The sequence below is a fragment of the Moschus berezovskii genome, chromosome 5, assembly GCF_049115385.1.
Source record: "Moschus berezovskii isolate FMDL1 chromosome 5, NW_MosBer_1.0, whole genome shotgun sequence".
Taxonomy (NCBI): Eukaryota; Metazoa; Chordata; class Mammalia; order Artiodactyla; family Moschidae; genus Moschus; species Moschus berezovskii.
The window spans coordinates 98,192,836-98,209,283 of NC_142464.1; the positions used below are offsets into that span (position 1 = coordinate 98,192,836).

Consider the following 16,448-nt stretch of genomic DNA (forward strand, 5'->3'; position numbering starts at 1 on the left):
GGTCCCGGGTAAACCCGTATGCTCTTTCTAGGTATATACTGCTTACCTTTCCATTACACATCACCTCATCCCATCCCAACCAAGTTACTCCTTTTGAACCACATCCTGGAACATAAACAATTCTTTATTTTACCACCTGAGAGTCTTTCAACAGTGTCCCTGTCTAGAAGGTGATCTCTTTCATCATTCTCTGTTAGAGTCCTCCATACTTCAATACCCTGCTCTATACACTTATGGCAAAATCTGCCCTTGTGCTCTTGTTGGAATAAATATCTTGGTACCACTTGTCTGTTCTGTAATATATCCTGGTTCTTATATTGCTTTCTTCTTCCGATAGACCATATTCTTTAAAAACAAGTACTTAGTCTTATCTGTCTCCAGATTCCCACATTACTCAGAAGTTACTCAATAAATATCTGTGGAACTGATAAATATTTGTGAAAGATATTCCCTTTTGTTCTGTTAAACACATATTAGAAAACCAAATCTTTTAAAAAGTTGTAACATGCTCCTTGAGAGCGGTAATTGTTCCTGGAAACTTTCCAAAATGCTTAGAAATGGACTTCTTGTAAATTGTGTCCCCATTAAAAGTGGTTGACTAGGTTGCCTTATCTATCATTACAGCACATATAATTTACCTGAAGAAATGATGGTGCCATAAAAGAATAAATGACCTTACTCTAACAGCTGCCAGATGGGACCATGATAAAGTTTTCAAATAAAAAGGACTATCATTGACAATAATGTATCAAACTGAGAAACTTGACTATTAAAAAATATTTTAAAATGTTTTAAAAGAAACATGTTTTTAAACAAAATCAATAAAATTATTTGAAAGATCAAATAAAGCTTGGGCCACACAGAAAATTTGATAAGAAACCAATCACTAGAGGAGTCAGATGACTCAGATATGCTCTCAAAGGGCGGATGGTTGCATATTGTGGAATTTCCTCTGACATGATGCAAGCATGATGGTGCACTTGTTCCCTACTCTTATGATGATATAAAAAGCCACAGGAGTTCTCTGTCTAACAGAAGTCCTCTGGGACAGCAGAACTCACGAGCATCTAGAACAAGAGCCAGAAGAAACCTGACAAAAAGCCTCTTGTTCAAATATGACTTCCAAGCTGGCTGTTGCTCTCTTGGCGGCTTTCCTGCTTTCTGCAGCTCTGTGTGAAGGTAAGCATATCCTTCTAATCTACAGAAGTTTCCTGGGTCTAAACATGATGCTCAGATAGCAAGATTATCCTTCATGCCTGGATAACAAGAATCCTTTTTATTCAGCAAGAGAAAATCATCTTTGCAGTCATTTACTGTTAAATTGAAGTTTTAAATTTTTAGGTTGTATCAATATATTTAGAAAGTTTGATTTATATAAACATTCTGTTCCTATCATCATTCATACTCTGTAGTATACAAATAATTAACATAAATCTATAATTTACAGTATATTTTATTGGAGGCCACATTTACCCATATTACCTATTAATATTGAATAAGATAACTCAGGTTATTTTACTCCATGTACTATTTAATTGACAAGCTTCGGGCAACTATCAATTGCCCTTTGGCCTAAAGACAGATTATAAATCTTATTGGGATCCCTCTTATGAAATACAGTTAAGAATGTTTTGGCTTCCCTGATAGCTCAGTTGGTAAAGAATCCACCTGCAATGCAGGAGGCTCTGGTTCGATTCCTGGGTCAGGAAGATCCACTGGAGAAGGGATAGGCTACCCATTCCAATATTCTTGCTCTTTCCTTATGGCTCAGCTGGTAAAGAATCTGCCTGCAATGTGGGTAGACCTGGGTTCGATCCCTGGGTTGGGAAGATCCCCTGGAGAAGGAAAAAGTTACCCATTCCAGTATTCTGGCCTGGAGAATTCTATATTTCATAAGAGGGATCCCAATAAAGTTTATAATCTGTTTTTAAGCCCTCTTATGAAATATAGTTTAGAATGTTTATGGCATATGCCATAAACATTTTATATGGTATATGACATATGTATATATGTTCTTAAACATTAAGGATTTTATTAAGATAGAGTACAATCTCTGGGTAACTCACATATATTTCTATTAATTCCTCCTGAAGGCAGTTTCCCTTTAGGTGAATCTTAGTTTGCCTGCTGTTAATAACATTGTGGTATCACAGAGGATTATGCAATGTTGAGGAGGAGAAAATGTACTATAAGGATGTCAACATTCTCCAAAGACAACTCTAAGTCTTTACACCATTCAATGTTGTTAGGAATGATTCTTTTTAAAAAAAGAGAAAAATTGAAGTCAGAGCCTGGGAGAATACCCAGCCATTGATTTCAGGGATAAGTTTGCTGAAGATATGATGTTTACAAAACAAATACTCACCAAATGATCACATTGGAATTAATAAGCATGAAGCTAGCCAAGCTATGCTTATGGATGAAATAAATTATTAATTTTTTTCCACAGCTGCAGTTCTGTCAAGAATTAGTACAGAACTTCGATGCCAATGCATAAAAACACATTCCACACCTTTCCACCCCAAATTTATCAAAGAATTGAGAGTTATTGAGAGTGGACCACACTGTGAAAATTCAGAAGTCATGTAAGTAATTTCAAAAGTGATTAGATATTTTACTTTAGTCAGCCTAGAATTGAGATGTGGAAGAATCCAACAAAGTTCAGGTACATAGTGAGAAAAATAGGAAAAATTTTTTGTCTCTAAGAAATTTAAATATGGGACTCTCCATGACTCATAGCTAAAAATTAGTTTGTACTTCCATTTTATGCCTGTACTCAAGGAACCATGACTTGAATCTCAAGGTGGTGTTTGAAGCCCATTAAATATTGATTTTAATCATATCTCTCTCATTTCAGTGTTAAGCTTACCAACGGAAAAGAGGTCTGCTTAAACCCCAAGGAAAAGTGGGTGCAGAAGGTTGTGCAGGTATTTTTGAAGAGGTAAGTTTTTCTTGAATTTATATTCTTCATTTATTCTGTGACATTTACTCCAAAAGTCAGCCTTTAAATTTTCTGCTGCTGCCGAAAATTATTTTCTTTTAAGTAGTTGCATCTTTGATTAAAAAAAAAAAAATAGCAGCAATAGTGCGTTTGTTGTACTCATGACTGGGAGACCATATGTCTCAGTTTGTCCAGAGGAGTGTGGGTATATGCCTGTGCCCTCTGTCATTAGTAGACCTCCCTATAAATCTAAGAAATATTCCGGTTTAGATGACTTATCTGATCTCTCTATCTGTAGTTGAAACTATAGAGCATTTCTAACACATGAATATCTAAGACTCTCTAAATTTCTATATTGTGTATTTTTAAGAACCATACCTTTCTCCTTATTAGAACATTGCTAATTTTTAAACTTTTTGTTTTATTTTATGTATTTTCAGAGCTGAGAGACAAGATTCATGAAAAAGAAAAAACAACCAAAAATCCTTTTTCCATCACTTCCAAGAATTCCTCAGTAAAGATGCCAATGAAACTTCAAAACAAATTTACTTTAGTGCCTCGTGTACTGTGTGGGTCTGGTATAGGGTTGTCAGATAAAATACAGAATGTCCAGTTATATATGAATATTAAGTAAAACAATGAATATTTTTTAGTGTCACATGTACATTGTTCCATGTAGGACACGCTTATATTTTAAAAAATTTTCATTGTATATTGTAAATTCCAATCTATCTGGAAATCGTGCTTTTTTGTTTTTGGATTTTGTTAATATTGCAACCCTAGCCTGCTGGCCAGGATTCACAAGTACCTGTTCAACTGTGCCTCGGTTTCTTTATTTCTAAACTGGAGAAAAAAAAAATCTCAGCCACCTTTCTACCTCACAGAGATGTGAGGACATGTGGAAGCACTTTAACTTTTATTTGGTCATGTAAATTATTTTCAAGTGTAACTTATTTATCTATTTATATATTTATTTAAGTCTAAAATACACTGTTTGTGCATGAATTTGGAGAAATGGGAAAGAAGCATTGTTGATAAGATAGTATAATGATGGTAGTAAATTTATACTTATTTTATATATTAAGTGATGTTTTGATCAAGATTGTTATATTGTAATCATAGTTACCAGATTAGCAAATTAAAAGACACAAACAGAAAGAACTCTCAGTCAATTTTTCTTTCAGATAAACAATGGATAACTTTTAGTATATAAATACATAATTATTTATCTGAAACTTTAATTGAACTGGAAGTCCTACTTTTGAGATGCCTGGACTAGTCTTGCCCTTATTATGCAATGATGTGTTGAATCATGTGAATCCTGAGACTGTCTTTCTTAAATCTGTAAAAATTTACCAGGCAATAAGAATCAAATAATTTTTTTTTTATTTATTTATTTATTCTGAACAATTAGATTCTCATACTTTAAATAGTGTTTTCCAACATCAACTTTATTTTTGACTTTAAGAAGCTTTTATGTGTTCACAGTTCTTTCTACTGTTTTTGATAGTATGAAAATATGAATATAACTATAAGATATTTAAAATAAAATTCATTGTCAGAGTCATCAGGAGTTTGTCTTCATTTTTCTTTGGTAGTTTTAAGATTTGTTGTTTTATTCATTTATATTAAAAATCGTGTTTCAATTTAAAAAGCATAAATACTTACCCTTAATATTTTATATATTATGTGGGAAATATATTTGCAGATAAACATAACTCCTTTCCAGAAATAGATTACAATCAGTAGTCTTTTCCACAGAATGATGGAAATTTTCTCAACTTCCCTCTGTATACCATTTTACTAAATGAAGGTGACTTCAGATTTTCAACAGATAACCTAGGTGTCTGTACAGCTTAACACAACTGGACACTCAGTGAAAGAGGGAAGAGGGCACTCATTATAAAGCACTTCTCAGCTAATTGAGGAAAACTGATTCATACGAGACAAAGAAATTTAAAATATAATTAAAGACTGAGCATATTTGAAAACAAATCAAACAAAACTCTTAAAAATAAAACCAAAATCTAACAACAACAACAAAAAACTCAGTGAATGAGTTTTATAACAGATTAGAAACAGCTGCAAAGAAAATTGGAGACCAGAAATAAACCCCAAAGACTTTATCTGGAATTTAAGAAGATACAAAGAGATATGAAGAGGTAGTAAATTAGAAAAGTAGAAAAAAAGACATACAAGAATCAGGGATAAAGACTTATCGATGTACAACTGGATTTTTACAAACAGATGAGAGCAAAGGGTCAATCTTTAAAGTGAATGGTTGAAAACTTCCCAGAAGTTATACAATAAAAACAACAATCAGTTTTAAGAAATCCAACTTGGCAATTCTTAACTACATTTCTAGTCAAAAAAAAAAGGACCTTAGAACTTTAATGTTTATCCAACTCCCAACACATTCACTAGAGCCAGACATCCTGGAATGTGAAGTTAAGTGGGTCCTAGGAAGCATCACTAGGAACAAAGCTTGTGGAGGTTATGGAATTCCAGTGGAGCTATTTAAAATCCTAAAAGTGCTGCACTCAATATGCCAGCAAATTTGGTAAACTCAGCAGTGGCCACAGGACTGGAAAAGGTCAGTTTTCATTCCAATCCCACAGAAAGGCAATGCCAAAGAATGCTCAAACTACTGCACAATTGCACTCATCTCACACGCTAGTAAAGTAATGCTCAAAATTCTCCAAGTCAGGCTTCAACAATACATGAACTATGAACTTGCAGATGTTCAAGCTGAATTTAGAAAAGGCAGAGGAACCAGAGATCAAATTGCCAACATCTGTTGGATCATGGATAAAGCAAGAGAGTTCCAGAAAAACATCTATTTCTGCTTTATTGACTATGCCAAAGCCTTTGACTGTGTGGATCACAATACACTGTGGAAAATTCTGAAAGAGATGGTACAGAATCACCTGACCTGCCTCTTGAGAAACCTATATGCAGGTCAGGAAGCAACAGTTAGAACTGGACATGGAACAACAGACTGGTTCCAAATAGGAAAAGGTGTACGTCAAGGCTGTATATTGTCACCCTGCTTATTTAACTTATATACAGAGTACATCATGAGAAACACTGGGCTGGAGGAAACACAAGCTGGAATCAAGATTGCCGGGAGAAATATCAAAAACCTCAGATATGCAGATAACACCACCCTTATGGCAGAAAGTGAAGAAGAACTAAAGAGCCTCTTGATGAAAATGAAAGAGGAGAATGAAAAAGTTGGCTTAAATCTCAACATTCAGAAAACTAAGATCATGGCATCTGGTCCCATCACTTCATGGCAAATAGATGGGGAAACAGAGTCAGACTTTATTTTGGGGGGATCCAAAATCACTGAAGATGCTGATCACAGCCATGAAATTAAAAGATACTTACTCCTCGGAAGAAAAGTTATGACCAACCTAGACAGCATATTAAAAAGCAGAGACATTACTTTTCCACCTAGTCAAAGCTATGGTTTTTTCCAGTGGTCATGTATGGATGTGAGAGTTGGACTATAAAGAAAGCTGAGCACTGAAGAATTGATGCTTTTGAACTGTGGTGTTGGAGAAGACTCTTGAGAGTCCCTTGGACTGCAAGAAGATCCAACCAGTCCATCCTAAAGGAGATCAGTCCTGAATATTCATTGGAAGGACTGATGTTGAAGCTGAAATTTCAATACTTTGGCCACCTGATGAGAAGAGTTGACTCATTTGAAAAGACCCTGATGCTGGGAAAGAATGAGGGCAAAAGGAAAAGAGTATGACAGAGGATGAGATGGTTGGATGGCATCACCAATTCAATGAGAATGAGTTTGAGTAAACTCCAGGAGTTGGTGATGGACAGGGAGGCCTGGGGTGTTGCAGTCCATGGGGTCACAAAGAGTCGGACATGACTGAGGGACTGAACTGAACTGAGCACATTTACTATTGATGTGGTTATCTTAAGTCAACTTTTTTTTTTTTTATAAAAAAGCTACACATTTTGGGGTGAGAAGAAATCCTCTATTAATTTTTAATTTGCTAGTTCATATTGCAGTCCAATTTTCCTATGTTCTTTAGCTCCTTTCAATCACCCTGCTGCTGCTCCTGCTAAGTCGCTTCATTCATGTCTGACTCTGTGTGACCCCATAGACAGCAGCCCACCAGGCTCCCCCGTCCCTGGGATTCTCCAGGCAGGAACACTGGAGTGAGTTGCCATTTCCTTCTCCAATGCATCAAAGTGAAAAGTGAAAGTGAAGTTGCTCAGTCATGTCCGACTCTTCATGAACCCATGGACGGCAGCCTACCAGGCTCCTCCGTCCATGGGATTTTCCAGGCAAGAGTACTGGAGTGTGGTGCTATCGCCTTCTCCGTTCAATCACCCTAGATACATGCAACTGCCATTTTCTCTCTGAGTCAACATTATCAACAGTGTGGAGCAAAGCCCATTCTATTTTCTAATTCCCAAGCCACATTAACACAAAGGTGTGCAGCATAATAGAATGTTTTTTAAATAATTAATTAATTTTTTAATTGAAGGATAATTGCTTTACAGAATTTTTCTGTTTTCTGTCAAACCTCAACATTAATCAGCCATACGTATACACATATCCTCTCCCTTTTTAACTTCCCTCCTGTCTTCCTCCCCATCTCCCCTATAGATTGGTACAGAGCCCCTGTTTGAGTTTCTTGAGCCATACAGCAAATTCTCCTTGGCTATCTATTTTACACATGGAAATGTAAGTTTCCATGTTACTCTTTTCATACATCTCACCCTCTCCTCCCTTCTCCCCATGTCCATAAGTTTATTCTCTATGTTTGTTTCTCCACTGCTGCCTTGTAAATAGATTCTGTACCATTTTTCTAGATTCTGTATATATAGAATTTTTGAGAGTGATACACAAGCAGGAACCAACTGAAAATCCCATGCCAGTAGTTTCTGTTCTTAGAAACATTGTTTCCCTCTGGAGGTAAACTCTCCCTGCCTATTGATCTTTACCAGCCCGGCTGTGGCGCCTCTTCTTCCTCAGAGTTCTGCTTAAATTTTATGTCCAGTACTCTTCTCTTCAGATCCCAATTGGATTTTTATAATTCCCTTGTCCTACCCACCTTTGTAGTCATCTTGTGGATCTCATACATAGTGAATATAACAGATAGCAAATTATTTTAATAAAATGAAGATGGTAGAGATATAGGGTTCTTCAGAAGCAGGTAGCAAAGAGTTATCTAACCTAGGTAGTCTTTCCTGAGAAAATCTAAAATCTGAAAGATGAGTAGTGGTTAGCCACACAAAGGGAAGAAGACTATGTGGGAAGACTGGTCTAGAAGACAAGGGAGACTTAATTTGTGTGATTTGAGAAGTGAAAGAATTTGGGGGCAAGTGGATTTTGGCATAAGATGGAACAAATATTAACAAATAAAACTGTGCTAAATGGACTATGGAAAGGTCTAAAAGGCTAAGATACGGAACTGAAAAATTCTAATGGATTCTGCTACCTTCATTTTAAATGGTGAGCTGCAGCTGCTGCTAAGTCACTTCAGTCATGTCCGACTCTGTGGGACCCCATAGACGGCAGCCCACCAGGCTCCCCCATCCCTGGGATTCTCCAGGCAAGAACACCGGAGCGGGTTGCCATTTCCCTCTTCAATGCATGAAAGTGAAAAGTGAAAGTGAAGTCTCTCAGTCGTGTCGGAGCCTTAGCAACCCCATGGACTGCAGCTCACCAGGCTCTGCCATGCAAGGGATTTTCCAGGCAAGAGTACTGAGCATTATAAGCTATTCTTTTTCCTGGGTCTCCTTCCAAAAAAGAAATGGGAAGCCATAGAAAGCAACCCAAAGTCTGTTCTTGGGGCCTTTTTAATGTCATTTGGGGGCTGAATTATCAAAAGTACTCTCAACATTACACAAAACTTCTTAATGTGTTAAGTTGCTGCTGCTAAGCTGCTAAGTCACTTCAGTCGTGTCCGACTCTGTGCGACCCGATAGATGGTAGCCCACCAGGCTCCGCCGTCTCTGGGATTCTCCAGGCAAGAACACTGGAGTGGGTTGCCATTTCCTTCTCCAATGTGTTAAGTACACAACCTTAATATGACAAATATAAAACCCTGAAGGCAAAGTGCAGACATCTAACCAATTTGGTGAATCTTAATAATGTATCTTTTCCAGTGAGTCAACTCTTTGCATGAGGTGGCCAAAGTATTGGAGTTTCAGCTTTAGCATCAGTCCTTCCAATGAACACCCAAGACTGATCTCCTTTAGAATGAACTGGTTGGATCTCCTTGCAGTCCAAGGGACTCTCAAGAGTCTTCTCCAGTTCAAAAGCATCGATTCTTCGGCGATCAGCTTTCTTCATAGTCCAACTCTCACATCCATACATGACCACTGGAAAAACCATAGCCTTGACTGGACGGACCTTTGTTGGCAAAGTAATGTCTCTGTTTTTAAATATGCTACCTAGGTTGGTCATAACTTTCCTTCCAAGGAGAAGCGTCTTTTAATTTCATGGCTGCAATCAGCATCCGGAAAAGACTCTGATGCTGGGAGGGATTGGGGGCAGGAGGAGAAGGGGACGACAGAGAATGAGATGGCTGGATGGCATCACCGACTCGATGGACATGAGTTTGAGTGAACTCGGGGAGTTGGTGATGGACAGGGAGGCCTGGTGTGCTGTGATTCATGGGGTTGCAAAGAATCGGACACGACTGAGCGACTGAACTGAACTGAATAATGAATACTTTAAAAAATCTATTTCTTTATTTTCATTTTTAATCACTTTTAAAATATGCCAAATGATTTTCCTCACTCTCTCATCTATATTGTCACTGTCTATAAGACAACAAAGTATTCCATTGAAAAGGCAGTTAAGTGGATCAAACTGAAGATTAGGCATCATGGAGAATCCCAGGGACGGGGGAGCCTGGTGGGCTGCCGTCTATGGGGTCACACAGAGTCGGACACGACTGAAGCGACTTAGCAGCAGCAGCAGCAGCAAACAAGTCAAAAAGGAAAAATGAGAAAGAGTAAGAGAGAGGATGTGAGAACAAGAGAAGGAAAAGCCAGTAAATTTGCAGAACTGAAAATTTTGTTTTCCTTTGTTTCAGTTATATTAGTAAAATATGTATATAGACACGTTTTATATGTATAGACACAGATTTAAACATAAAGTTTGGCAAACAATCGATTGCCCCATAGACATACAGTAGCCTTCAAAATTATTAGTAATGTTCTGTTTGTTAACCTGGCTGATAAGCACAAGGTTGTTCCTTTTATTTTTGTTATTTTACACAGTTATACACCTTTACTCTGTATGGTATACTCACAATAAAATATTTTGCAAAATTAGAAAAAAAAACCCATGCATTTAATCCACATGTGTGATTAGATACTGTAAAATGTCTATTTTGCATCCAGGCTATGTTTGAAAACTTCAGAAGAAAGGATGCAAAACTTAATGTTTTGATTTTTGCTTGTTGTATTAATATAACTTTAAAAATTGCCTAAGATTGTATTAACCTTACAATAACAAAAGAAAGCTTAGATAATGATTTCTTCATTACCCACTTCAAAAAATGGTCAGACAGCAATTGCCCCAAGTTTGGTAACCATCTGCTGAATCTGCAGAGCAGAGATCAGAAAACAAATGGGGAATTTTTCCATGTAACAGAGTAAATAGCAGGTTTATTACTTCCCACAAGAGTTACAGATGGAGCAACCAGAAATTCTCCAAAAGATTACTTAAGGTCAAAGAACCAAACTTGATGAGTAGAGAAAGATGATTTTCTATACTCTTTGAATTCCCATAGATAAAAAGCATGTTGGATAAATTTTATTGTTTGAAGACTTTTAAACATTATGTATAAGAGTATAACAGAGGCTGAGATGGTTGGATGGCATCACTAACTCAATGGACACGAGTTTCAATAGACTCTGAGAGTTGGTGATGGACAGGGAGGCCTGGCGTGCTGCAGTCCACAGGGCTGAAAAGAGTTGGACATAACTGAGCAGCCAAACTGACTGAATTGACGGTAGCCATTACCTTTATAACCAGATGTCAGCTAGAGCCCTCCTGTCCTTGGGCATCTGGTTAAACTTGAGCCGAGTACAATGTTCAAATCTTTGTTAGAGTTCAGAATCTACTACACTAATTTGTGAGATTCCAGAACTTACTCATTCTGCTATGTTCATCGGGGTGAAAACTCCAAGTCCTCACCAGATTACATCCCCAAACATACACCCCCAAGCTCCATATTGTCTCTATACTTAGAAACCTATCATACGTAGTAATACTTGGGGAGGGGGGGGAAAGGGGCCCAGTGAAGATTATGTATTCATCTGCATCTCAGTGCTTCATTTCTTCCACTCTCTTTCCCTTTCTCTTTTCAAGCTCTTCTGCTTTCTCACATGTAATAATTTATTCACATTTAGTACCATTTGGAAAACAGCTATGCTTCTGTTTGCTCATCTTCTATTTGTGTTTATGTCAAAAATTATAATTTTATTTTTATAGGGAATCCTGGTAAGCAAAATATTTTATTTTCACTATATTTTCCTTTCTTTCTCTCTCTCTCCCTCATCCTCACTCTCTGAGGACAGTGTATTTATGTCAAATGAGAAAATTAACTGCAGCATAATCATACTCAACAGTCTGTAACTAGTATCTGAGGAAAAGTACTGGAATTAATTATGAGAGAATGTCACTAGGAATTGGTGTAACTATTAGAAATGATATTATATGGTAGACAGATCAAGATCATATTTTACTGCTATTGTTGTGGCAGTGATTGTGGTGGTTATTACCTATTGATATTCTGTCTTACTAAATCACTTTTGATTAGTGATTTGGACTCCTTTTATAAGCACTTTAGTTGTTATTTTTAAAGAGAATTTTCAGTCTCTAATTCAGTTCTTTAGTAGTAATAACTATTTTCTTAAAAACAGAAACTAGAATGAAATATATTAAGAGCCCATGACATGCGCCAAATGTTGTGAGGGCTATAAAACACATAAAATAAACAAAACATATATTTACATCCTTTAGGGATTTTTCCAAGCATTAAACCATGGAGAAACAGAGTTGAGAGGGTTGTTAATAATCATCTAGTCACTTGTTCTTGGAAAAACAATCCAAAGAAATGAAACTCTAAAAATTGCAAAACATTTGTCTCTTGCTTGAAAAGTGTGACTTGTGTCAGCCTAAGATAAGTCTTCCTGTGTGTTTGCGTAAATCTTCTCTAAGCACATAACCTATGTTTACAGCAGTAGTAAAGGGGATTGTGGGGAAAAAAGTATTGAGACAAGAGCAGAACTTAATCTGCAATGATTTGATTATTAGTATATGTTATGGCTTTGAGATCATGTAAACAATTTATGCAACCAAGAGGAACACCTGCACTTCCTCTTTTGTTTTTTTTTTTTGGTATTCTTTTTTGCTAACTCTAGTCAAAAGTTGCATTTGTTGGTCTGAAATCAAGGCATATAGAATTAGAGATCAGCTGGATGATAAGAAAAAGCAGGACTAGTTCCCTTAAGAGATTTCTGAAAGTCTTTCAGTTCTGGAGATAAAATTCAAGTGCTGGGGATAATTATACATTCTAAATAAAGGTTCTATTGCTACTTGATGTTTTTGAAAAAATAAAATGAATTAGTTGCTCAGTCATGTCCGACTCTTTGCAACCCCCTGGACTGTAGCCAACCAGGCTTCTCTGTCCACAGGATTCTCTAAGAAGAATACTGGAGTGGGTTGCCATTTTCTACACTCTGGGATAGCAAAAAAAAAACAATTAGAAAGGGTAGAAAGAAGAGGAGAGAGAAGCCACTCATCCTTGCAAAGCCAATAGAACTGGAAACCACCTGGAAGAGGCTCTTATCTTGGCAAACCTCAGGGCAAAAGAGTAGGAGAATATAGCATTTCTGCCACCTTGGGTGTGGTAGCTATGACAATAAATGCAAGGAATTACCTTATCAGATCATTTCCAAAGAAGGCATTCAGGTACTGCAAGTTGCTAAAATTTGTATCACTGATCTGTCACTTAAAGCACTGCTTTAAGAAATAGTCATCTTATTCATCAACGCCTACAAAGAACTGGAGGAGGAACGGAAGATAACTATTATTCTATTCACCCTATTCACCAGAAAGACACAAAATTAGCAACATCTCTCATCCACAGGCCAAGTAGAACTTAGTAGAAGAGCAGAATAAGAATCAATAGCAATCACTCTCTGTGATATAACTGTTCAGAAACAAAGCGATAGGAGTTCCATCTAAGTACAAACAAGCAATGAACACAGCCATCAGAATGGCAAAAATAAAGAGATAGACAAGTCCAAGTCTTGGTAAAGATTTGGAGCAGCTGGAATACTCAAACTCTGTTGATGGAAGTGTAAATGGCAGTTTGAAAATCTGTTTGACAGCATCTACTAAAGCTGACATACATGTGATTTATAACCCAATAAATGTTTTCTTAGGTAACCTCAATAGAACTTTGCACATGTATTCCTAAAAGAAGATGCAGAATGTTCACAGCAATACTATTTATAATGGTGCTAAATTAGACATTATTGAAAAGTCTATAGTCTATAAAATACATGTCAGTTATGATATTTTCACATATTCTACAGTGTTAGTGCATTGAAAATAAACTATCTACAATTATACACAAAAATATAGATGAATCTTACAACCATATTTTTTGTTGAGTTCAAAAGACCAGACACAGTAACCTGTATACTAAATAATCGCACTTTTATGGAGAAGAAAAATAGGCAAAAAGCAATGTGCACTTTTAGAAGTCAGAATTACAATAACCCTTGAGACACAGGATGTAATTAGAAAGAAACGTGAAAGAAGACTCTGTACTGGTAATGTTCTGTGTCTTGATCTGGGAGCTAGTTCAGTTTGCACCTTTCGGTACGTATGTTACACCTCAATAAAAAAAAAATATTTAAACAATAATGAGTAAACGTTCTGTGAGGAGGTTTAGAATAAGAGAGTATGGATGAAAAGGGAAGAGAGTTCACTGTGGAATATGGACCTAGGTGATAGAATTGAGGGTTACTGTATGTGAAAGGGATGAGGAAATACGTGACAGTGTCTTAATTCAGAGATAGCAAGGTGGGCTACAGCTGAAGATGTGCTCATAAATGTATGTGTTAGTTTGGATCCTCTGAGAAGCAGATGTAAACAGGGTGAGATATGCAAGAAGTATGTTAGGCTAAATGCATTTGAGAGAAAATGGAGTGAGCTGGAGGAGACAGGGAGGGTCATCAGACCATGTGCAGGCCTGATCCAGGGTGACATGGGGAATGGAGGTATGTTGGATGGAGGCATATTGGACTGTGGTGTCGGGCAAAGGAAGTTTGGTATGGTCTTTGCAGAATCCTAGAGTCAAAGTCACCTGTCAGAGATCTGCCTCTCCTAGGAAAGGGTCTAATTTCTGCCATCTATATTTCAAGGTGTATTAGAATAGGTAAGTAAAATGTGTATAATATTGAGGAGTAGTCTTGAGAATTAGAAGTGAAACAAATTGTGAAATTTTTCTACTAAGATTCACTTGAAGTTAAAATGAAACTGGTGCTTGCAAATGATCTCAATAAAAGTTTCATTCTTCTGCAATTGCTATCTGGAATATAGAACAAATGCTATATATCAATGACAAAGACAAGCAATTCAATAGACAAATAAAAAAGAATGCGAACAGGTAATTCACAGAAACTTAACAGATATTTAGTTTCATTAATTATCAAAGAAAAACAAATGTAAACTACAATGAGATAGTATTTCATATCCATCAGGTGGTCCAAAATTGGTAAATCTTGTAACACTGACTTTTGGTGAGGATGTGGGGAAATGAGAACTTGGACATCACTGAAGGGAGTGTGGACTTCCCTGGTGGCTCAGATGGTGAAAGAATCTACCTGCAATGTGGGAGACCTGAGTTTGATCCCTGGATTGGGAAGGTCCTCTGGAGAAGAGAACAGCTACCCACTCCAGCATTCTTGCCTGGAGAATTCCAAGGACAGAGGAGCCTGGCAGGCTGTAGTTCATGGGGTCTCAAAGAGTCAGACACGACTGAACTCCTCACTGAAGGGAGTGTAAATGCACAGAATCATCTTGGAAGTCACTTTGGCAATATTGGGTTGAAATTGAAGATATGTATTATCATTTCTTTCTGCCTTAGGGAAATTCTCAACTATGTACATAAGAAATGATGTATGAGAATGCTCATAAAGCACTGCTCATAACAGTAAAACGTGGAGACAACTACTGTCCCTCAATAGTTAACTTAATAAACAGTGCCATGATACAGAGTAAATACTCCATCTATTAAATACTTGGAGTAATTTGGATTAAAACAGACTTTTGAATTAAAAAACTGATATGTTCAGTACAATGCCTTTCATGTAAATGTTAAGGCCCCAAATAATGGTATTGCATCTATTATTTAGAAATATGCATTACAGGAAAGGTTCTGTTGATGAAAATTTAATCAATAGCCAATCTAAAATAAAAATGGAAAATTTTATTGAAGCCAACCTTAGGATTTTAATCCAGAGACAATCTTTCAGAAAACTCTGACTGTTCTGAAAAGATAAGAGGCGTGGCTATTATTTACGTGATTTTGATGAAGGTGTATATGCAATCAAGCTCATATCCTGGTAGAAAGTTACTGCCATTTGCAAGGAACATCTTAGCCTACTGAGTCGCTATTAATGAAATCTTTGCCTGACCTGGGAATGAGCATCTTAGTTAATAGTTTTAGTGTTTTTAGTATGGAAAGATGGAAGATACTTGTTTCTGAAAATATCTGTCTGAGGGCCTGTTCTGCCAGGTTTCCGAGAACACAAAGTGCCTCATATTGATCTTCACCATGAATTGCTTTCAGGATTACTGTAAGTCAGTGATCACAGTGGTTAGTGACTTAATTCTTAGAGAATTGGATGGTGGGTAATATTATTTATTTTACAACCCCTCTTTTCTGGTTTTAATTTCAACCGAGCTTTGGGAGGCATTTTGTGCCCAATTTGTCCCACAGTGCTGGAATGCTCATTTCCAGGTAAGGCAAAGATTTCATTAATAGCAACTCAGTGTGTTATTATTGCACTAAGCCCTGTTAACTATAGCCGAAATTCTCTGGACTGCCTGTCTTCCTAGTCTGTTATGGTCCAGGAAACGGTCCCCTCTTGTTGCTTCTTCCCCTATCTAGAGTTTCACTATTACGATCATCAATCTCAGTGCTGTGTTGTGCTGTGTTTAGTTGCTCAGTCATGTCCGACTCTTGTGACCCTCTGAACTGTAGCCCACCAGGTCCCTCTATCCATGGGGATTCTCAGCAAGAATACTAGGGTGGGTTGCCATGCCCTCCTCCAGGGGATCTTCCCAACCCCAGTCTCCTGCATTGCAGGTGGATTCTTTACTCTCTGAACCACCAGGGAAGCCCAAGAATACCGAGTGAGTAGCCTATCCCTTTCTCCAGGAGAACTTCCCAACCCAGAAATCTAATTGGGGTCTCCTGCATTGCAGGCAGATTCTTTA

General features: G+C 37.2%; 1 protein-coding gene across 2 annotated transcripts; it reads left to right on the forward strand.

Moving 5' to 3' along the window:
* Positions 1-1,019: 1,019 nt before the first annotated feature.
* On the forward strand, positions 1,020-4,508 carry CXCL8 (C-X-C motif chemokine ligand 8). 2 transcript variants are annotated; one of them, XM_055435009.1, is made up of 4 exons: positions 1,020-1,179; positions 2,450-2,585; positions 2,858-2,941; positions 3,382-4,508. In XM_055435009.1, exons 1-4 carry the CDS (start codon positions 1,116-1,118, stop codon positions 3,401-3,403), a joined length of 306 nt encoding a protein of 101 aa, XP_055290984.1. In that variant the 5' UTR covers positions 1,020-1,115; the 3' UTR covers positions 3,404-4,508. The 2 variants fall into 2 exon arrangements, with proteins under 2 accessions (XP_055290984.1, XP_088692513.1); XM_088836387.1 differs by lacking the exon at positions 3,382-4,508 and having other exon boundaries at positions 2,858-2,945.
* The last annotated feature ends 11,940 nt before the right edge of the window (positions 4,509-16,448 follow it).